The 24447-nt window shown below is 47.4% G+C and overlaps 1 protein-coding gene across 4 annotated transcripts in view; it reads left to right on the forward strand.

Annotated features, from left to right (window-relative positions):
- The window catches only part of Myo16 (myosin XVI), a 473339-nt gene that overhangs the window by 408422 nt on the left and 40470 nt on the right, over positions 1-24447 (forward strand). For all 4 annotated transcript variants that reach the window (XM_036166675.1, XM_036166674.1, XM_036166671.1 and 1 more), the window contains one exon: positions 361-1551. In XM_036166675.1, coding sequence (XP_036022568.1) covers positions 361-1551 — 1191 coding nt within the window. The remainder of the gene's footprint in view (positions 1-360; positions 1552-24447) is intronic.

A 24447-nucleotide genomic window follows, 5' to 3' on the forward strand; every position in this document is an offset into this window, starting at 1 on the left:
TACACCAGCACTCATCTACACACATCCCGAACCACATGACTGTCACTCAGGAGAGTGGGCACCTCATCCTCATGCATCTGTTGTTCTACCCTCTCCATGGGCCATTATCTTCCCCAGTGTGGAGCCTGTACCTCTGGCGCCAAGACTCAGAGAGTTTCCTTTAGTGGTCTCAGGCATCTAGGCACCCCTCCAGAGTCCTAGAAGGTGGAAGGAACACAAGCCGGGGGCCTCTTCTACTCAGAGGATGCAGGAGCTGTGGGGACCAAGATGATGCAGGACAGGGTCACTCAACCCCATATAGACCTGGCTTCTCCGGGACACACTGCCTACTGACCCTCGTCTCTCTGTCTTCTGCCCTAGCTCTGACACGCCCCAGACCCCACAGTGATGATTACAGCACCATGAAGAAGATCCCTCCTCGAAAGCCAAAGAGAAGTCCCCATACGAAGCTCAGCGGCTCCTACGAGGAGATCTGGGGACCACGGCCTCCTGGTGTGATGGGCCATGTGGGCAGGCATCAGGCCCCAGGGACACTGAGTGTGCAGTGGGCCAGGCCTGACTCAGTACCACAGTGTACACCACAGCTGCCCCTGCACCTGTCATTGCCACAGGGGGTCTATGACGATGATGCTGAACCTGTGTACATCGAGATGGTGGGGAATGCAGCCAGGACAGGAGGCTCTGAGATGAACAGCCCCGACCAGGGAGAGTCTGTGTATGAAGAGATGAAGTATGTCTTGCCTGAGGAGGGCTGTGGCCCGGGGATGCTTACCTTCCTGCCAGCCTCGCCTCCTCTGTTTTTGGAGACTCGAAAAGCCATCATCTTGGAGGCTGGTGAAGGGAATTGCCAGCCCTTGAAGGACACATGTGACATCCCTCCACCCTTCCCAAATCTGCTGCCCCACAGACCACCACTCCTAGTCTTTCCTCCCACTCCAGTGACCTGCTCCCCAGCTTCTGATGAGTCACCACTGACACCCTTGGAGGTGAAGAAACTGCCAGTCTTGGAGACCAACCTCAAGTACCCGGTGCAGTCCGAAGGCTCCAGTCCCTTGTCACCACAGTATTCAAAAGCCCAGAAGGGAGACAGTGACCAGCCGGCATCCCCTGGCTTCTCTGTATTTAATGGGTCCAGCAGAGTCTCACCACCTTCTACACCACCCCCACCCCCAGGGCCACCTCCTGCACCCTGTGGACCAACCCCTGCACCCTGCCGGCCACCCACACACTTCGCCTTCCCACCAGATTCTGTCTTGATTACAGCAGCTAAGGCACTGACTAACTCTGACTTGCCCAGAACACAGCCCAAGCCCAGTTCAGCCCCAGTGCCAGGTCCCTGCAGTTCCTTCGTTAAGGCTCCATATTCACCTGGAAGGACAGCCAGAGCAGACCTCAGGAAGGCCTCATCCACCTTCTCCCCACCAAGCCCTTACAGCCCACCCAACAGCAGGCCCCTGTCCAGCCCCCTGGATGAGCTGGCCAGCCTCTTCAACTCGGGAAGGAGTGTGCTGCGCAGGTCCGCAGTGGGACGGAGGATCAGGGAGGCTGAAGGTGAGCAGAAGCCCTGGTATGTGTGCATGCTCCTGTGTGTGCACAGCATAAACCACATCCCATATGCTAGACCATTTGGAGTAGAGACAAATCTAAAAACTGATCCCAGGCGACTGGTAGCAATCAGGTAGGAACTCATCATTCTGTGACTTCTCAATGCCAAATGCTGACATGATTTGACAAAATAGCACTTGAGGCGGTGAGCTAGAGCAAAACCGAAAAGGTACCTACTCAGTTGCATTGTTATTGTTTTCCTATGACACTTTCTTACAATTTGAACGTGGCATCCATTGCCGGCGTGACGTCACTGATTTGCTAGTCACTGCCTTTCCTTATGTCCCATAGTGTCTGGGATTGTCATCTGTCCCTAACGGAGTGTGGCCCTGGATGGTCAGGTTTTGTTCTCTCACGTTCCAGCCCAGGGAGGAGCAAGACTTGGTTCTGGTTTTGTTTTCTCAGACACAGCTGAGCTGAAGGGATAGTCTGCAGTTCCTGGCTGCTCCAGCAAGCTGGGGGTTAGGCTGCTGCAGCTAGCGGCAGCTGCTAGCAGTAAGAAACACCCTGTGTTCTGCAAATGGGGAATGCAGGCAGCTACACTAGTCTATGAGGACGTTCTGATGATCTCTGAGACAGAGCTCACATCTGCTTATTCCCTGTGCTCAGTGTGCTGTGCTTGCGGATGCAAGAATCATATAGGAATATATATATATATATATATATATATATATATATATATATATATATATATATATATATATAATATTAAATATATATAGTGCTCTTTTACAAAATCAAAATACCTTCTAATGTTCTATCTTTTGGAGAAGAAACAAGTTATCTCTCTGTCCCAAGAAGTGTGACAGCCAGACCCCCACACCCCACTGAGGCCAGAGGCACCAGGTACCCAAGCCTCTTCAGATAAGAGACTTGAGAGTGGGGAGCTGTCTTCCTCGGGGCAAACCTAGGGACTGACTGCAAGAGCTGGACCCAGGGCACAGTGTTCTGTGCACTCATCAACTTGCTCTTTCCTCAAAGGAGAAACTATCAATATGTTAGCTTCCCTGGTTTGGATGAAAGCAGCATCTTAGATAGTACAATGAGGAAAAACTGGAAAGCAGTACGTGGAGCAAGGCTAGGAATCCCTGGCAAGAGAAAGAGTAGCCATTCCCCAGCAAGCCTCGGTGTGGCTGATTATTTGTTTATCTAACAATTTCTTCTTAATTATAGGCTGCTAATAAATGAAACCATACTGGTAAGGGACAGCAAAATGTTGGAATTCTACAAGTTATATTTTATCACAACAACCAAAACAGGCCCTAAAAAGGAAGAATTAAATAGTGTCAAAAATTACTATTTGGTGCTAGAACTAAACGTTTATCAGAACCCCATCAAATGTGCCTTCCTATAGGTCAGAACTGGGTGGATTCTCCTAGATTCCTTTCCATTAAAGGTAGCAAAGTCCATTTAAATCTAGACAGAACTTGTCACTTAGAATCCTTGAGGGCGGGGCTGGGGAGATGGCTCAACAGTTAAGAGCCTTTGCTGTTCTGTTCCATCACCCACATCAGGTAGCTCACAGCAGCCTGTAACTCCAGCTCCAAGAGATCTAAAGCCCTCTTCCAGCTTCCATAAGCTCCCACACACAGGTACACAGATGCACTCACATATGCATAAAGAAATGATGAAATAAATTGAGGAGGAGGAGGAGGAGCAGGAGGAGGAGGAAGAGGAAGAGGAGGGGAGGAGGAAGAGGAGGAGGAGGAGAAGGAGGAGGAGGAGGAGGAGGAGGAGGAGGAAGAGGAGGAGGAGGAGGATCAGCAGCCCCAGTCTCAAGGGTGCAGACCACTGAGGTGTCAGCAGGCCTGCAGTCATATCCTGTGACTGTGCTTTCCTCTCCCAGGTGACATCAACCAGCACTGTACTGAAGAGTATAGCACATCCCTGTTCCTCCTTTGAGTTTTCACAAAACACATTCTAATTTGAACAGAAAATTCTTTCAACCATTTCTGACTACTGCTGTAACACCAGAATTCTCAGTGCCATGGGCCCAGGCCCTCCCTGCTCAGATGGAGGAGTTCCAGCACTCACTTAAGAATGAGGGGATTCTCCCTGGCCTGTGAAGGAAATGGGCTTACATGCTTGTGTGACGTGCTCTTGTGAGATAGAGCAGGCTGATTTCTGAGAATGTGAACGGGGTTATGGGTAAGATATGGGAGGGAGAGATTTAATGTCCCTGCCATGTGCTGGAGCGGCTTACGTGATTATTAAGGCTTACAGGGTTTCATCCTGAGCAGGGTAAATCCACTTTCTTTTGAAGGGTCCGCAGGCTGTTAATCCACAGTGTACCCAAGGATTCCTTTCTTTAACATTCTCAGCCTTCTTCTCTGACCTCTTTATGTTGAAAGGCATTTTTATACCTAAAATCACCTGGGTATTGATTCATCTCGTGTGTGGCTAATTCTCCCTCATGGCAGGCATCAGTGATGATTCAGATTCATTCGTGGATAGCCATGAAGTGTGGAGATTGGTCTGCACCTTCTGTAGCATAGTTCACAGTGTTTCTCTTGCTGTGGGGCATGGTGGCCTTGAGGACATTAAAGGGTCAGTAAATTCCTTGCTGCAGGTATTTTGAGTACAGATGTGTTATACAACAGTGAGACAGCAATCGTGTACAGAAGTGAGGTTCTCCGGTGTGTGATTGTACTGTTCTAGAGACTTCTGTGTAGGATTTCATGAGTAACCATGTTCATTGAAATAGTTGGCTTTTTGTTTTTTTGTTTCGTTTTGTTTATTTTTTAAGACTGAGTCTTAACAGGTCAGCCTAGGCTGACCTACAACTTATAGCAAGCCTCCTGCCTCCAGAGTGCTGGGATCACAGGCATAAGTCACCATGCCAGGCTTTGGATTTTTCTTGTAAGGTAGAGAATCATGTAAATTCTAATAGTACAGAATGCAGAATTGGGGGGAAAGATAGGCACATGCGGGTGACTGAAAAGAATAGCCAGCCGTGCTAGGGTAAAAGCAGTGGGGGCGCCTGGTGCTACTTTAACAGCCTGCTCCACACTCTATTCTAAGGTGCCTGCTACACATATGCCCATGTTACAGGTAGGGAAACCGAGGCCTGGAGAAATATAAGCTTGCTTAGAGTTCCTCCACTCATGGGAGCCATAGCCTGACAGGAGGATCGTGGATCCGTCTAGGGCAGCTCTTCCCACAATTCCTTGCACAATGCTGCCCAAGAAAAGATCGGGGGCGGGGGTTAAATACATGTTTATCACTGCTGTGTGATAAGCAACAGTCATAGAACTTAGGGCATGGGGCGAGGGGAGAAAACTCCCAAATGCCCAACATGCACTTTTCAGATTACAGGTAGAAATGGAATTACACCATTTGGCCCTTGAGGTGAAAATGAATAGATAACTATCTGCCTTTGCCGTACAGGAGCTGAGGTTCAAGCTAACTGGCATATATTTTTTCATCGGATGGTTTGATGATTACCATAGTAATCATTTCTAGTTGCTTCCTTCGAAAATGCGAGGTAACGAGGCTCGGTCAGGCCACTAGGAGGCACCATTGCTCTGAGTGGTAGTTTAGGCCTTGCACGCTTGTCTCAGTGACTCTTGGCCCACTGGAAAGGGTCAGGAAGATGGGGTGTCTATGGAAATACAGACATGCTGGGAGTCTGGGGCGGTGTGGGAGTGGAAGGGAGCTGGCAGAACTAAGATGAGGCTGCTTCATTTCATTATTTTCTGACCCTGTGAATCCAGAGAGTACAAGATAGGAATAGGCACTTGGAAATGGTAACAATCGAAGATGACTATACAATGTGTCTTGTGTACAGTAGGTGGACTGAATCTTTATTTGATGGAAAATCTGCCCTAAATAGAGCAGATGAGATGCACAGAGGCATAAATAGAGAGAGAGAGAGAGATTTCCTACAGCCAAGACTTTCACTTAAGATTCGCTTAATCCAAGTGGAAATTACTATAAATTTCAAACATTCTATTTGATTATGTAAACATTTCAGATAAGACTATTTTGAGTTCGGAAGTCTGTATTTTATAATGAAGTTTTATAGCAGTGTGCTTTGATTTCCAAACATTGTTTGTTTTAGAAGGACTTTAAAGCTTGCCTGTAGACGATTTTGAATGTACCTAAGGGAATGGATTACAGAGAGCGCTCAATGCCTGTGTTGTCTCTCTGCTGCCCACGACACTCCCCATCACTGGGTGAGCTGGAAGTACATGCCGGGGCAAATCTCTGTTAATATTTATACCTTTCATATTTATGGTATTCAAGGGGAAAGGCACATTCTTAAGTCCCTTTACCTCAGACAGAGTAGTCACTGCATCTCATCTGCGCTAGTAAGGGTGCCCACTGGCCACAGCAAAGCTGACTCTAGAATCCAGGGTTCATTCTTCATTGTATAAGCACCGCAGTGCTCATGACTTGTATGCCACCAAAACACACCCCGGCAAGAACCTCCATTCAGTTTTGGTAACACTCCCTGGAATAGATAGGTGATATACACAACTCTTCTGCTACATGGGGAAGGTATATATTTCTAAACATTACATCCTAACGTTGCTAAATGTGAAAAACTGAGATTCAGAAGGAACTTCCATCTGTCTTCTGCCCAAAGGCAAAGGCAGTGGCATCTTGGGTCAATGTTTTATGGGGGTTCAATGCTTCTGTGCCAGGTACAGCTCAAGCACCTAGACACTGTTTAGCAGTGAGAAGCCTTCCTGACTCACCAGCAGAAATCTGTGCCTCCTTGATCAAGCTCTGTGTTTGCAAGCACTTCTCCACTGTAGCATGAATCTTAAAAGGTCTTATTAATAAAAACAAACCTGAACCAGGTATTGGGTTAAAGCTGGAAGATCAGAGAAGCAGAACAAGCCACAGCTACCTCACCTCGCCAATTCCTCAGCTGGTCCTGTTTCTTCAGAACTGTGCTGCTCAAAAGTCTAAAAGCTTAACCAGCTCTAGATCCTGGTTTTCACGCCTGCTTTCTGCCATCACTTCCTGGGATTAAAGGCTCTTGTTACCACACCTGGCTATTTCCAGTGTGGCTTTGACTTCATAGAGATCCAGATGGATCTCTACCTCTGGAATGCTAGGATTAAAGGCATGTGTGCCACCATTTTCTGGCCTCTATATCTAGTGGCTGTTCTGTTCTCTGACCCCAGATAAGTTTATTAGGGTGCACAATATTTTGGGGAACACAATATCACCACACTCCACTGATGGTGTTTGAAACAGAAATTACAGCATGATTGTCATTTAATTTCTGATATATTCAGATGAGATGGCAGGACAAGAAATGAGTCTGCCTTATGCAAATCTTGGCCTCAAGAAAGAGGAGGCATCGCTTAGACCTCCTGCCCATCGACAGATCTTGTGTCGTTGTCCACAGCTGCTCAGTTTCCTCTCTGCGCCAGATGTCTTCCTCTGTGAGAATGTGCATGCTCCTGGGTGCAGGTCAAAGGGAGCCCTGAGGGGCCTGAATCTGAGCAAGGGTGTAGTCAGAACCGTCACATAGTTCACTGCTGTGTGAGTCTCCTTGCTGTCCTGCAGCCATCAACAGTCTGTCCCTAGCACAGAAGGTTACCTCAGGAGCAGAAAACGGTCCCTTGCATTCTAGAACCATCTCAGATCAACACTGAATTGTCCTACGGGTCCAAATGGGGGTGTCTTTTGGGGAAACTAGATTGGCATCCCCAGAGAAAGCTGGTGTCTCCACGTACAACGAAGTGCACGTCAGACCCTTGCACAAGAGGAACTGGACAAAGGTTCTTCTCCCAACAGCCCTGTGACCCTCTCCATGCCCATTGGCTCTGGTGTGCCATGCCTCTCTGGCTGCTGGGACTTTTTTCACTGATTTGTTGGCCTCTCTGCATCAAGTAAAAGTGCCTGTGGTGGTGGTGGTGGGGTGAGGGTGCAACTACACAGTTGAGTGTTTCTCATTCTCCAACATCTGGAAAAATCATACTTTAGTCAGTTATGCTAAGAAATGTCCTGTGAACTTAATAAATTGATCAGTAGCCAAATTTACCCATGCAAAGAAAGGACAGAGCTCTTTGTCCTCTAATATTGGGGAAAACTTTTTAAATGCCTAGGTGCTTATTGTAGTTTGAGATTTACTTCACAACTTACTATAGTTTCCCTCTCCAAATAACCAATAATTCGTATAAACAAACTGTACAGCCAGGCAGATAGACTTGTAGAATGAATCCCGTGACAGTCACCCAGTAACTCAGAGTATCAGTGCAGGGCTGGCTACTGCAAATTCCACTTCAGCGAGAGAAATCCTAGTGGAGGAACAAATCTCTAACATGAGGTTCTAAGGCACTTGAGACTCCTGGCTAAGTTCCAAGTGTCCCAGAACCCCCTTGCTCCTTTGTATACACCTTATTTGTGGAGGAACTTCACAAATGTCATCTGTCAGAGACAGCAGTGGCCTGGGAGAGATGAAGTAGCCTTGGATGCAGGAGAAGACGGGGAAGACAGAAGACAGCTCTCACTGCTGAGGTTTTGTCTGGAGGCTGCTACTTAGCTTCCTGGTGAGGCTCTGACACTTCCATTTTTCCCTTCTACCCCATAGAAACCAGGCATGACCACTGAAACGTGGGCAACACGCACAGCATGGCACAAAGGCCCCGGAAGATGGAGAAGCGGAGCCGTGGTGGTGGCCGTGCTGGTGTGAGCAGACCCTCACATATGCTGTGTGAAGTGATGGCATTCATCCATAGCGTAGCAGCTGCCGGTTTACCTGCAGCTCTCTCCTATTGGTCCGACTGCTGACTCCTCTTCTTTGTGTGAGAGAGGAGCAGGTGTTGCCTCTGTGTTTACTGAGGAGCAAGCTGAGGCTTTCAGGATTAAGAGATCCCCCCCACCATAATCACAAAATCTAACATCTTACAGTTAACAGTCAAACCTCCCAAACCCTACGATTCTATTTTTAGTCTCTGAAAACAATTAACATTAAAATAATGGTACAAAGACCCTCCCTGTGAAAGCAATTCCCTTCTGAAGTTAAACACAAACTCATTACTGGGAACAGATGTGGCGAGCTGCAGATAAATTCTGCTGCCTCGTCAGCATTCCCGAGAGACTTCCAGGAGCAGGTTCATGGCTGGGAGAATGTTCTAGAATGCTGCTCTTGTTCTCTACACAGCCCTAAAGTCCACCATGCTACAGTAGGGCCTTGCAGGGAAAATGGGGCCAGGACTGTTCACAGATTCCATGATACCATGTTCTCTGTGCCCCCTCGTCTTCGACCTCTTCAGTATTCTGACTGGAGATTGTCCTGGCTTGACAGAGAAGTGTGTATCAGATGTCAAGTTGACACAGGATGGACTTGTGGTGTGTGACTTGGGTTACTCATTTGACTAGATTAAGGAACACCTGATGCATGAGTGAGGCATGCATTGGGATGCCTATGAGGCATTTCCAGAGAGAGTTAGCTGAGGGGAAGAGCTTCCTTGACTGTAGGTAGCACCATCCCACAGGTTGGGGTCCTGGACTCAGTGAAAGGAGAATGGATCTGAGAGTCAGCCTTCTCCTCTCTCAGCTTCCCGCTCAGTGGAGATGTAAGAAAGCACTGTCCTGCCTTGACAGACGGGAGCTGGCCTCACCACCATGCCTCCCCTGCTATGACGGACAATACCCCCTGAACTGTGAAGTCAACGTAAACTTCCCCTCCCTTAAGCAGCTTCTTGCCTGGGATTTGGTCCCAATAAAGAAAGACAAACTGCCACCGAAGCTGAGCTCTTACCACCAAAAGCAAGCCATACTAAAGCTCCATCACAGGCATGCGCACCAAGAATCTTGCAGAGAAAGCAATGGGCTCCTAGTTGGGATGAAGACATAGTATGCCATCTCACAAGTAGATGTCAGACATCTAATTAGGACCCCCCAGAACCTAGATGAGATGCGAGCCAGCCCTCAGCATGTGCTGGGATGGATGGTAAAGACAGTGTAGGTAATGGACAGTGACCTTCGGCAGCCACTTGATAAGGACAGGAGAAAGATGCCCCAAGAACTCCTGTAACCTCTCTAGCACTGTCCTAGAAGGTCAATGGGACTTCACTGTCTACTGAATGTTATAGACACAGAGAGGAAGTCATCCCTGACAGCAAAGTGAGAAATGAGATTAACCCAAGAGCTAGCCTCAGACCTGTATTCAGCTCCCATGGTGGCCATTTGTTGAGAAAACGTGGAAGCCACCCCACTCCTAAAAATGGCAGCTCCAATTGTCCTTGCCACTTCCTGATTCTGTGATGCCTTGAACAAAACCAAGTAGAAGGTTATGCAATTAAGTATTTAGTTCAGTGTGATATAAAACTCAGCTTTGCATGAAGCAAATTAGCCAAAGCCTTCTGTATCATCTGTAAATCTGCAGTGGCCAGCATGCCAGTCAGTCCAAGGCTCTGCACCTGCAATAAATAGGGCATCATCTTTGCAGATGAGCCAAGTGTAACCAAGAAGCCGTTAGGTTTGGAATGCACTGTCAGCAGGGGAGTCTGATACCTAAAACTCTGGAAATAACACAGTGTTTTCAGAAGTGGGCTGCCTTTCATAACCAGCAAAAATTTTTTCGTACTGCCAATCTGTTAAAGCAAGCAGCTATTGTGTACGGTGTGCTTCTACTCTGGATTATAAATTAAGTGCCACTGGGGGCTCAGAGGAGAAGCCTACTGCTCCATTCTGCAAGCTACTCAGCAAGTCTTAAGCAAGAGAAAACAGGCCTCCTAATGATCTGTGCCTCGTGGTTGCTGTATAACACATTCTCCAGTGTTTCATTCCTCTCATGAAGAAATAGTCACAAGTGATGTGCAGGGTAAGATACCATCCCACTCAAGGGCTGGGAGACAGTTTAGCAGTTGGTGTTTGCTGGGCAAGCGTGAGAATGTCCTGGCTTGTCTTATGTCACCTTGACACAAGCCAGAGTCATCTGAAAGGAGGGACCCTCAGTTGGGACAATGTCTCCATAAGATCCAGCTCTAGTGATCAATGGGGGAGGGCCCAGCCCATGGTGAGTGGTGCCATCCCTAGGCTGGCAGTCCTGGGTTCTATAAGAAAGCAGAATGAGCAAGCCAATATGCAGCTCCCTTCTATGGCCTCTACATCCATTACTGTCTCCAGGTCCCTGCCCTGTTTGAGTTCCTGTCCTGACTTCCTTCAATCATGGGCTACAATGTGGAAGTGTAAGCCAAATAAACCCTTTCCTCCTCAACTTCCCTTTTGGTCACGATGTTTCATTGTGGCAATAGAAAACCTAATTAAGAAAGACAGGGGGCTAGAATTCTTATCCTCAGTAATTCAAATAAATGCTTAGCAGGCGTGGTGGCCTATTTATAACTTAAGCCTCCAAAGGCTGAAATAGGGAACCCTAGAGTAAACTGGCTAGCAATACTAGCCACACCAAGGATCTCTGCACTTGAGTGTGAGACTCTGTGTCAATGAATACAGTGGGAGAATGCTTAAGGATGATTCCCAGCATTAACCTAGGGCCTCCAGATGCAAGGTCATATATAGGCAAACATGAACACACACACACACACACACACACACACACACACACACACACACACACACACACCCTTGAGAAGAGGAAAAACCAAAACCACTTTCCCTACAGAGAGAGTGATGCTAAGCTCTCACTGTGCTAAAAGCATTGGGAGACAGGACTGATTTATAATTACTTGCCAGTGTAATTACCTACCTGTGTCTGACTGTAATCATTTATACAAGTGGCCTAGAAAATTCCACCGTCTCAGAGCTGACCATACTCAAGATCACATTTTCTGGGGCTTTATTTCGGGAGGAGAACACACTTGCCTCCTTTTGCTATGCCAAAGTGTCTTGGGCTCCAGCTGTGATGTCTGGGTTTCTCTTTGACATCTGCAGTTTCTTATTTATACGGTAAGAGGACATAGGATGGTAGGATTTACTTCTCTCCCACACCACTGCTCACACCCAGCCAAGGAGTAGGGCTGGAAGTAGACACTTCACTGATTCAAACCATAGCCCAAACTGTACCATGGCATCTGAAAACCTACGGTTTACACAAAGTCCCTTAAAAACCAACACACACACACACACACACACACACACACACACACACACACACACAAAAGAGCTTTTTCATACTCCAAGCCATGGCTTGCGATCAACAATAACCCTCCAGAGAGATGTCCACACATGGGAGTTTTTCAAAGGATGTGTACATCAAGGAATTTGATTTTACCATTTTTCCTCAGTGTGGAAAGAAGTGGGTAAGGAGAAAACGTAGCCCAGTGACGGGTCTGGGAAAGCCAGTCCAGGAATCAGACACGGGGCACGTTAGTTACAGACCTCCTTCCCTTTACAAAACTCATGACGAGAAGCAGCTTATGGGAGAAGGATTCACCTTGGCTGTCATGGTGGTAAGACACAGCAGAGTGGCACCTCAGAGCTGTGGCAGGAGTATGAGGCAGCTTGGTGACATGTTGGGGGTTGAAAGAGAGACAGGCTGTGGCCAGAAGTGAGGCTTAGCTATAACCCTCTGAACCCAAATCCCAGCATCCCACTTCACCCAGCAAGGCTCCATCTCCATCTCTGCCTCCCTAACTGTACCACCACCTGAGGGCAGGTGTTCAAAGACATGAGCCAAAGGAGACAGAAGCCCATGCTGCTTGTCAAGTCACATCTGTGTGGCCCAATAACTCTTCCCTGGCTTAAGTTTTCAGGTATCATCTCCTGGTATACAGCATAAGCCTGGATATAATAGGGACATAGGACTCACACACAACTCACCGGACTGAGCATCCCTGTGATCCTCCTGACAGTTTGCACATCTCTCTGGGGAAGTAACCAATGCCCTGCTGCAGATCCTTTAGGGAAAAACTGCTGTGGGATCTCCTTCTGCATGTTGCAAATGTGTGCTTCTCTCATTGGTTGGTAATAAAGTTGTTTGGGCCTATAGCCAGGTAGAATAAGGCTGGTTGGGAAAGCCAAATGCAGATACAAGGAGAAGAAGGGCAGAGTTGGGGCAGACTCCATGGAGCCGGCCACTAAGGAAGCAAGACATATAGAAAATGAGGTGACAAGCCACTAGCCACATGGCTAGACATATATAAGAATTATGGGTTAATTTAAGTGTAAGAGCTAGCTAGCTAGCTAGTAATAAGCCTGAGCCATTGCCCAAGCATTTATAATTAGTATAAGCCTTTGAGTGATTATTTGAAAGCAGTTGCAGAACAGGGCAGGACAGGGAGCCTCTGATTACAAAAATAGCATCTTCTACAATTTTTTTAAGAATTTACTTTGTCCCTTAGTACTTAGCTACCTTCACCTGTATGTGTGTCTAGTAATGGAGTCCCCTGAGATCCTTAACAGATAAATCACCTTCACTCCCCATGGAGATGTCACCCACAGTTGCTGATCCACAGAGACTCCAGATCACTCTGTCCCTAATACACTGTTCGCCTGCTTCCTGACTACATGCATCTGCATCATTTGACCTCAGCCCTAAGAGAGATCTGACCAGGTTGCTTACGTGCTGTACCAGAACAGAAAGCCCCAATTAGTAGCATTAATTTCTTTGCCGATTGCCCTCCTTACTGCTTGATGGGGGTTCTCCGCCGTTCTCTCACCCAGGTTGGAGTCATCCATTTAGGGTTTAGGGGAAGGTGACAAAGGGGAAGGCTTTGTGCTTCAGATATGGCGTTGAGAGGTCATCGAATGGTCTGTTTAATTAGATGATTGTTAGAAAGCATGGTGATCTAACCCATCTGGAAATCGGAGTGTGTTTCCATGTCTGTGTGGTTAAAAACATCTTAGGAGCTCTCCGTGACAACTTTGGAAAACACAGTTCATTTAACAGATAATGAAATTATTCTTCCATGTGGCCTCAGGACACGTAGCTCCTTCCAGGACTTAAAAGTATCACAGGTTCAGGCAAAATAATAATAAAGTAGCCTTCATAGTCAGTGTTGCTGTTTGCCTGGAGTCTTTAAACAGACTCAGAGAAAATGTTTGGGGACGGGGGGACAAGTTTGATTTGTTTATCGAAATCTACTTGTGGGTCTCTGGTTCCAAAGCATTGTCTAAAGTGCATGGATTCAATTTTTGTTTTTCTCTCTTTTCGTGTGTGTGTGTGTGTGTGTGTGTGTGTGTGTGTGTGTGTCTGTGTGTCTGTGTGTGTCTGTGTGTGTGTGTGGTGTGGTGTGGGGCAGGAGTACATGTGTGTATGTTGGGGGGGAGGAGTACATGTGTGTGTGCCAGGGATCAATACCAAGTATCTTAGCCCATCACTCTTCACCTTTTTTTTTTTTTTTGAGTCGGGTCTCACACTGGACTCACTGACTTTGTGGGTGGCTGGCGACTGAGTCCCTGGGTCCCTCCCATCTCTGCCTCTGAGCACTGGAATGACAGGTGCACACGACCATGCCCTGCTGTTTACATGGGGCTGGATATTTGAACTCGGAGCCTCATGCTGGTACAGCAGGGCTTTACCCACACTGGGTCATCTCCCCAACCCCAGAGGCATGGATTTTATGAGGGAAATGTGGGCTTTCCTTGTAAACAGGGGTGCCCGAGAAACCATGTATCACCTGGGGATGGCGTATGGGTTTCACAGAACCCACTCGGCTTCATTCTAGTGAAATGCCACCCTTTTAACTCAGAGTGTTCTCTTCCCTTTCCATTCTAAGCACAGACCTTGTGAATTAATTCCCCAGTTCACACACGGCCACACATGGTACAGTGGGTGGGAGCAGAGAGAAAGAGGCGGGATGGGAGGGTATCTGCCCTCTGAGTGGAGGCCAGAGTGGAGCTCACACTGGGAGGACTTAGGAAGGGATGGTGTAGCTTGTTTTGACATCAGCATCAGGCTGCATGGAAAGGACAAATTTGTTTCTCCTTCTATTTTTATTTTTATTTTAGTATTTTATTTTACATAGTTTCACTGCGTAGCCTCCATCTCACAGATACCCACTTGCCTCTACCTCCATCGCTGGGATGGAAGGTGTGTATGCATGCCAGGAGAGCTTTCTAAGTCCAGTTACTTATGAACATAAAATAGCTTATACTGCTTTCTGAATTTTGGAGTATTTGCATATACCTAATGTCATATCTTGGGGATGGAACCCAGCATAAGCCTGAAATCTATGTATATGTTATGTGTCCAAAGTACACATAACAAGAGGGTGTTTTACATAGTGTTTTATCACATTGTGCATGAGTCCATGCACTATAGTGTTTCACTTTGGGTATGTCAACACTAGAAGCCATGCTCTCTGGTTTGGGAGGCTCAGGTGTCTGCCACTCCTCTTGGGATTCATCACAGTTGACTCCCTGAGGAGCCTCATGGGGAGGAAAACCCCAGCACCCACAGGCTGTTTGCAGCCCCCTTCCAGTAGCTCCGGATGAGATGTGAGCCCACAGATGATCCTGTTGCCACCTTCGACTTCCATGCTTGCCCTCTGGGTGACGGACGTCCTCTCTGTGGCAATCACTGCTGTGGATCGAGGGAAATGTAGACCACGAACCCATGCTCTGGAGACTCAAGGGATTGTCTGGGCCTGCCTGTCAACCACTGGTGCATCTTAGCCACCAAGGCTATCAAGGAGAACAGCCTCAGCAACCTGGTGGAATTTTTAATCTGACTTGCAATCCCCAAAAGGATTCCCCACTTATCACCTGAAGCCTCAGAATGGCTGCTGTCCCGTGTGGACAGGTGGCACCCACCATACCCCTGAACTGTTACTGGGCATTCTGTGCCAGGTGTCCTGTGCTTTGGTTGTCTGTCCCCATGCATGGGCTGTCTCTGCTGTCTGTGTCCCTGCAGCAGGACCTCAGTGTTTCAGACCTGTTCTGTTGGACCCAGCCTGTGCCTTCTTGTCATATTTTGTGTGGACACATTCACAATGAGTTGTGAGCAAAGCCTCTGAGAAGACCTCAACACACCAGCCCACTAAGACCTGGTTGCTGCTGTTTGGCCTTTGACTTTTTTCCGCTTTGCTGGTTCTGACTGACCTGTGTCCCTTTTGCCAAATGATTGGCATTACCAGCTTTCCATACAGTCTCTCAACAGAAGGTTGAGGAGCTTATCTTCTCCCCTTGCCTTCCCTGTCAAGTGAACAAAACTGTTTGCCTGAAGGGATGTCAGCTGCCATACTGCTGATCTGCACTGTCGTGGGCTTCTGGATCCACACCCCACCCAGGACTGAGGAGATGGGAGCCTAGCAGGAATATCAGAGACCTCACAGCCTGGAAGACCACGCACAGTGATGGGCTCCAGGCAGGTGGTTCTGGGTTCAAGGATTCCCCCTTTATGGCAGAGACCGAATAAACCGGGATTGTGGGAGGGGGGGAGGATTCGGTTAGTTAAATTTAAAAGAACATTGGCAGGACTTAATTTTCTGTGCATTTTCTGGGTCTGAGAGGCTTGTTTACACTGACAGTCACTCCCCAGCTTTGCCATCCCTACGTTTTTCCCAGCTGGGCACATATGGCGTTGGGTACCAGTCTGCTGCCTCTGTTGGTGTTTTCTGCTGTAAAGCATCTCCCCACGCTTGGCAGAGAGCGGGTTATGAGTGGGGACAAGTGAGCATTCCCCTCCTCCACCACTCAACCCTCTGGGAAGTTGAGCATGATAGATGATGAGTCTTTCCAAGAGCAGGGGCATCCTGGGGGTAGAGTTGTAAGGCCCAGCTCTCAATGTGTGTGTGTGTGTGTGTGTGTGTGTGTGTGTGTGTGTGTGTGTGTGTGTGTGTGTACACAAATGCATTGCTGTCATTTATTGAGAATTTTTCATGTAATATATTCTGATCACTTTTTCCTTCCTCAGCTCCTCCCTGATCCTCCCTACCCACGAATCTTTGACCTTTCTCTCTCTTCTCAACAAAAAATAAGAATCACACACACAAAACACAAAAATAGAAACAAAAAATATCCAAACAAAAGACTCATTAGACAAAACACATACACATACACACACACACACACACACACACACACACACACACACATACACACACACACACACACACACACACACACACACTCCCAAATAAAGCAAAATGAATGAGACAAGCACTCCAAAATCACCTTTGGGTTTGATTTGTGCAGGCCAGCTATCCTCCTGGACTTGTAGAGCTGGGGCAGTAGGGAACCATTCAGCTTTGTCCATACTGACCGGTCCCAGGGGCCACAGGGCTGTGCTTTGGGGTTTCTGAAGTAACGTGTTCTCACAGAGGTGCAGCCAGCCAACACAGTGTGGATTGGTCCAGCTGCAGCACAGACAGGGGCACTGGGGACTCCCCGATGTCGGGTTCCCAGATCTCCCATCACCAGCATTGCTGAATCTTCCCACACACTTCTGCCATGGTCACCCGTGCTCGTGGTCGCTTAGAGTTATGCCAGGTGGAGCAGATTCCCGCCTTCCCTGCTGATGCTGCCCTGTCTGTATGCTTACCCTGGCTTCTCCTTCCGGGATACCCTGCCTCTCTCTCTCCTGAGATCTCCAATAGGGAGATCTCCCTGTCAGAGCTTCCACTGAGCTGCTCTCTTCAGAGGTCTTTCAGAACTCTAAGCTTTCTGAAAGACCGTGAGGCGAAAGCTTGGGCTGTGCCAGCATGCAAAAAAAAAAAAAAAAAAAAAAGAAAGAAAGCTCTCTCCAGCTCACAGGAGGTGGAGTGGGAGGGTTAACACTGACAGCTGAGTCTTCGTTTGTTGGGTTTTTGGTTGGGGACTGAACTCAGGGCCATGCATATGATCATGCCAGGCAAGTGATGCACCACAGAACAACCTCCATGAATCCTTATGTGTGATGGATCGTTTCTGCACGGGGATGGGAGGATTAGCAATATCAGATGTCTAAAGGAGATGCCCTATGCAACACAGGCTACCATTAGCCTGATATAACCCGCTGCCGATTTATCCAGGTCTTAGCACATGGAGCTGGTAACAAATTCCTGAATCCTAGAAACAAGAACTTGGGAGGGTGGGGGATGGTGCCTGGCCCTCCCTCTGCATTTTCAGTTTCCCTTAATGCCAAGTAGGAGAAGACAAGAGCTGTGCCTCTCCAGAGTGGCCCAGTGGCCTCCCCCGGCCGGGCTTTTCCTGTGGCGTTACCTACCGAGAGTCCTAGCCAGCAGGAGCGATGGGTCTGAAGCACAGCATCCTCACATACTTTCTGCCTCACATAGCACTCTCAGCATTAAGTCCGCTGGATTGCTCCAGTTTGCTTCACTCCAGTGTTACAGAAACCCTAATCCCAGCTCATGTGATTCCAAAACATGAGCTGGGGTTATCTCAGGTTAAGAAGGTAACTAACAGAGAATTTTTTTTTTTAATCATTTCTCTTAAAGAAACACTCCACTGCTTGTTAGGTGCCCATTTTCCCTGGCAGAACTGGGACTCTGGGTTGTCAGCTCCTTCCCCTTGCCTGTTCCAGCCCCACTCCTTGCCAACCCCTGTCCTTCCCTAACCCCCCAGCCTGCTCTTCCCTCTCTGTAAGTTCAGCTCACTTATTTCCCCCTGCCTTCTCCCACTACCCTGGCTCTTAAGAATCCCCACTGCTGGGAGAAATGCTCCTTGCCTAGGGCTTCATCATAAGTACTCCTGTTCCAAAATTGCTGCTCAGTTTAATCTTTGGGTGTGTGGCAGTCCCTCCAGGGTCCCCGGGCAGACCCACAGTCTTCCAGCATTGGCTCATTCTCTGGACTCCTCCCTACCTAGGGTGCTCATTGGCCTGCCTGCTACCACCCCAGCTATTGGCATGGCGAGTGCACTTCCCCCTACCCTACTGCCCAGACCTCCTGCAGGGCACCAGTCTAAATGCTTATAGCTGTTCTATTTATAGCCTCACCTCCAAGCTCCAGAGCTTTTGCCAGGTGAATATTTGTCAAGCTCCTTTCTTCTGGCTCTTACACAGGCATTTGAAGGGAGCCAGGCCTGAGATGCAGCAGGCACTGCAGACCCCCGCCCCCAAAGCTGCCACAGACCTGACTTAACCTTGATACAACCAGTTCTGTCCTTTCAGCCTCCCCCCCCCATTCTTTCTGCCTCCCTAGCAGAGATGCCAGGATGTCCTCCTCTCCCTGACCCCCATTGATACACTACCCTGCTCTTGTCCACCCTCCAGATTCTCTGTGGATCTAGAGCTCCTTCCTCTACAAACCTCTGAACACTCACCATCGCTTTTTTAACTTTTTAAATTTATTTATTTTACATCCTGACTTCAGTTTCACCTCCCTCCTCTCCTCCCAGTCCCTTCCCTCTCCTTCCTCCTGCCCACCCCCCCCCATTTTCTCCTTCCCCATTTCTATTCAGAAAAGGACAGGTGTCCTATGGATATCATGCAAACCTGTCATATCAAGTAAGACTAAGCAGCTCCCCCTGTATTAAGGCTGGGCAAGATGACCAATGTGAGAAATAGAGTCCCAAAAGCTAGCAAAAGAGTCAGAGACGGCACCTGCTCCCACTGTTAGGAGTCCCACAAAAAGACAAAGCGACACAACTGTCACATATATGCAGAGTGCTTAGGTCAGTCCCACACAGGCTCCCTGGCTGTGAGCTCCTAGGAGACCAGGTAAGTTGATTCTGTGGGTTTTCTTACAATGTCCTTGACCTCACTGGTTCCTACAACCCTTCCTCCCTCTCTTCAGCAGGATTCCTTGAGCTCAGCCTAGCGTTTGGCTGTGGGTCTCTGCATCTGTTTCCATCAGTTGCTACATGAAACCTCTCTGATGACAGCTGGGCCGGGCACCAATCTGTGTGTATAGCAGAATATCATTAGGCATCATTACACTGACATTTTTTTCTCCAGTTGTGTTTGGTTCTATCCTAGGTCTCCAGGTCATCCAGCCTCTGGGTCCTGGAGTTCCAGGCAGTGTCAGGGGTGGGCTTACTCTCCTGGCATGGGTCTGAGGCTAGAACAATCATTAGTTGTCCACTCCCACAATCCCTGCATCACCCTTACCCCAGCACATCCCATAGGCAGGATAGACTATAGGCTGAAGGTTATGTGACTGGGTTGATGTCCCAACCCCTCCACTGGAAGTCTTGCTTGGTCACAAGCCAGTTCAGGCTATAAACCCCCTATTTCTTGGAGTCTTAGCTGGGGCCATTCTTGTGGATTCCTGGGAGTTTCCCTTGCACCAGCTTTCTACCTGACCCTGAATCCCTCCCCCTTTTAGTCATCTTTTTCATTACCCTCCCCCTCCATTCCTTCCCAACCTGATGACTCGTGTTCCCATCCCCACCTGCCCCCAGGTCACCCACAAACATGTCTCCTATTTCCCCTTCCTAGAGATATCTGAGTGTTCCCCCCTTGAGCCCTCCTGTTACTTAGCCTCTCTGGGTCTGTGGATTGTAGCCTGATTATCTTATACTTTACAGCTAATATCCAGTTATAAATGAGTATATACCATGTTTATCTTTCTAGATTACCTCACTTAGGATGATTTTTTTTCTAGTTCTATCCATTTGCCTGCAAATTTCATGATGTCATTGTTTTTAACAACTGAGTAAATACTCCATTGTGTCAACGTACCACATTTTCTTTATCCATTTTTTGATAAAGGGACATCTAGATTATTTTCAGGTTCTGGCTATTATGAATAAAGCTGCTATGAACATAGTTGAGCAAATGTCCTTGTGGTATGATTAAGCATCCTTTGGATATATGCCCAAGAGTGGTAGATCAATTCCCAACTTTTAGAGAAATCACCATATTGATTTCCAGAGTGGCTGTACAAGTTTGCACTCCCACCAGCAGTAGAGGAGTGTTCTCTTACTCCACATCCTCTCTAACTTACTAGAAGCTGCAAGGGTGTCCTCAAGGCCATTGCCCTGGAGTAATCACCTACCCCTTCTGGAAGCCTGAGAAATGACACCCTCAGAAGGTGTTCTAGAAGCTGGCACTGTAGCTCAGAGACAGAAGCTGGCCACCAAAATTCCAGTTACATGTAGCTCCAGTGAAGAATGCCAGTCCCCACCAAATTTACTCCAATGCCCTGAGTAAACCATTATAAAGCAATGTAAAGTAATATTTAAAAAAGTAACTCAATCCTTATAGACCTTGCATATTGACAATTGGTATAGCAAATGCTATAGAACCTCAAACCAGGAGTTAGTCATTAACTCTAAGTATCTGTCAGCATCTCCTCCTACAGGCTGTTGGGCTCCAGTAAAAAGCACACAGCTGTGGTGTTCTAAGAGAAGACGTCCAATGTGCAATGGAATATTGACCTTACCTTGTAATTTGAAATAAGTAGTCATTGGAACACAAAGGCATGTCGTTACCACCAATAGTCAGTCCTTTCCTACATTCCAGCTTCTAGCCACTGGGGAGAAATTACCACCTGCCTGATGCCACCAATCAGGCTTGCTAGGAATTCTCAGCAAACACACAAGGAGTTTACACAATGGGAAGCATGGCTGTACTTGAAAAGTGAAGCTTCTGCAACCACATTGTCAGATTTGTTTCTTTTTCTTCTTCTTCTTCTTCTTCTTCTTCTTCTTCTTCTTCTTCTTCTTCTTCTTCTTCTTCTTCTTCTTCTTCTTCTTTTCTCTCTCTCTCTCTCCCCATCTCCCTCTCTCTCCTTTTTTTTCTTGACATTACACAGTCTTGCTCTGTAGTCAAGGCTGGTCTCAAACATGGAGCAATTTTCCTGTCTCAGCTTTCTGACTGTGAGGATTACAGTGTGCAGGACACTGTATTTCTCTCTCTTTCTGCCATGGCTTATTGAGTTCCTTCTATGTGCTAACCATGCTGTAGATGCTATCAATGCATCAGAAGATATATTTGAATTAAAAGTACCACCATGCTAGAGGAAAGAGGCAGATCACAGGCAAGCTGGAGAGAAAGGGTGTGCCAAGCAGTGAGAAGGACTAGGGAGAAACTGCCTGACCTGAGGAGGTAATCTGGAAGACCTTCTTAGTGGGGACAGAGTCATGAATGAGTGAAGAGCTGTACCATTCAATGAAGTCTGGGGTCTCTGGTGGTAAGAATGCAGGGAGACAAAAGCTGACAAGGACAAAGCCTAGGGGTGACAGAATCCTGAAGGGTCCTCTCCATGCTGGGATACATTGGCACCTTAATTCAAATGAACCCATAAACCATAGAGCTGGAGAAGAATGTGGCATTGTGTGACCTCATCTCAAAGCAGGAGATTTGGGATGAAGGCACTGCATTCTAGGCCAGGTAAGCCATCATATGCAGCCAGCCTTTCTGGGCGCTGGATAATTTCTGCTGTATCTCTGCCTTCTACCCACCAGATGCCAGCCACAGGCCCTCCTCCAGCTGGGACTTCCAACTAAGAAGTCTTCAGATACTTCTGAGTATCCCCTTGGAATCACCTTTAATATACACCCACAGTTTCCCAAGGGAGACAGTCTCCCAGAATGCTTATTTTAATATTGAAGAGCTAGTAGAAGACCCCCTGAATTGTTTCTGTGTATTATTGTTGAAGGATTTGCTCTCCCACTGGGTTAAAAGTCAATGTATACATACTCAAGTAGTAAGGCCAAGCCCTTGTCTTGGAGTCACACCCTGGTGTGATTCATTTCTTCTGAACCTGTACCCTCTGCAGCAAGCAGGCATTCAAACCATCGAGTATGAGCAGCACCCTACAGGAAGATGGAATGACTCACACACAGATGCATCACACGGGGCAGAACCACAAACACGTCTCAGGAGAAGCTTCACCTCTTCCATAGCACCTTCCTTGCTTTGCTTCTCTTTCTACTTGCATAGTCACCGAGAGTCTGCAATCTTGCTGTCTGGTGACTTTTCTCCTCCTTCTAGCACCGAGGTGTGAACAGGCTTGAGGACTTTGCTCCAGGTGATTCCTCAGATCCTCTACAAGGTGTGTGCTTGAAGAACTCTACAGACAGGGTCACAGGACTCATGGCTTGTTTCTGCTATAGTTTCATTGATGCTTAAGTACAAGGCAGGGATGATGCCTTTAGCCAGGGATGCAGCATCTGATCCGATACTAAGCAGCTGCTATGCAGCGAAGTGCAATATGCTGACTGCTTGAGTCTAAATGTCAACAAGTTAGGGCATAGACTTCTACCTCTTTGGGCTTAAGTCTGAGGAAGGGTGTTTGAGAGCAGACACTGGCTTGTTACTCACAAGGCGTACATCCCGTGGTTAGCATTGACGGAAGCATGCTAACCCCAGCCTGAGGGCATCAGGTCTATGGTCAGGCCTTTTGTCTATCACAGTACCGTCTTTTAGACTCATTTCCTGGTTCATCACCATAGAACATCAGGAAAATGTCAAGGACAGAAGCCATCTCAGCTTTTCCATCATCAAATGAGCTTCAGAGAGAAAGCCCCACTTGGGAAGAGCACACAGGACTAGGTGCACAGTAGAACCCTCTGAGTGGGCCTGCATGGGTGCTTACAAGTGGAAGATACTTGTACAAAGATGAATCTACTTCCCAGGCTTGATAACCTCATCCTAAAAAAAAAAAAAAAAAAAAAAAAAAAAAAAAAAACTGGAGTGACCATGACTCTTAGACACGGTGACCATTGCAAGAGTGTCTGGGACGGCTACCCTATTGACTGTTCATCCTCAAGACTTACTCTACGGAGCACCAGTCCCTTCCTTTCTGTCCACAGCCACCCTAAAATAGACCTGTGTTTTTTACGATAAAAACAAAGCCAGCAGGTGACATAAGGCCTGTGGTCTAGCCTGTGTAGCAAATGTTTGAGCACATGGTGGCTCCAGCTGAACCTGCCGAATGGAAGTAGGAAGATAAATCTTAATGGCAAAAGTGAAGGTTTAGTCTATAGTGCCAATGTGTCTATAAGATATAAATAATCTATCAGGAGGGTGAGCATCAATAGATCAGTCTGAAGGCTCCCATGTCTTGGAAGATTGTGTCTTTGACTATCAGATAGAGACTGATTCTTCTGTTGACTTTGTGTTTATCTGACCTTTCCTGCATGCAGAGGCTTTCCCATTCCCATGACAGCCCTTTCTGGGCTCCCTATAGGTCTGAGTGACAGACTTATGTCACCACCAGTGCCCTCCCATACCACTCCTTTGCTTCTATATTCATGGCTCATCTGAATGGCTGCAATATGGTTCCTGGGAAATGCCAGTCTTTTCTTGCTGTGACATTGCAAAACTAAGTGTAGAATTTCTCTTTGTACCCACAGCTTCTCTCTGCTCCTCTGAGCTGAAATATCCCCTGTGTGGACATAGTTTGACCCATCAGCTTTTCTACCGCTCAGGTTTTTCACTCATCCAAGACTCCACTCTTGTAAGCACTCTTCCTCTATGAATGTTTGCTTGTTGGTCATACAGCCCCTTCCGGGAGGCAAGCTGCAAGCTGAGAGACTATGTGGTCTCTTTGCCCAACTCTAGCATCTAGAGTGTCTGGTACATAGTTGGCATACAACCACTAACTGGTCAAAAGAATGAAAACATAAGGAAGATGTGCCCACACATATGTAGAGGAACATAGATGGTTGTCTGTGTCTTAAGACAGCTTTGAAGCTGAACCTGGTTGAGTGGCATACAGAAGCTGCTCCTTCGGCTCCAGCACTGGCCACTGTCAGGAGCCCAGACAAGAGGATCAGCCCACTTCCTGCTGTGTCAGTGCCCTTAAAGGTGCTGACTCCACGAAGACCATTGTGTTGTTTGTGTTTGTGTCTGTACGCCAGAGAGTTGACTTCCTTGTGGCTCCTTGGACCTTTAAGCACAAGGTTTTCTTCTTGGTGTTTGAAACTATGATCACTTTTAATTCAGTTTGTCTTAACTGATAAAGATAGGTGTGTGCTTGTACTTACAGGGTAGTAAGTGATACTTCAGTAGGTGTATGCATCCTGTAATGTGTAAATCAGATTAGACACATCTCCTCAAACCTACTGAATTTCTTTATACTTAAC

Source organism: Onychomys torridus, chromosome 17 (assembly GCF_903995425.1).
Source record: "Onychomys torridus chromosome 17, mOncTor1.1, whole genome shotgun sequence".
Lineage (NCBI taxonomy): Eukaryota > Metazoa > Chordata > Mammalia > Rodentia > Cricetidae > Onychomys > Onychomys torridus.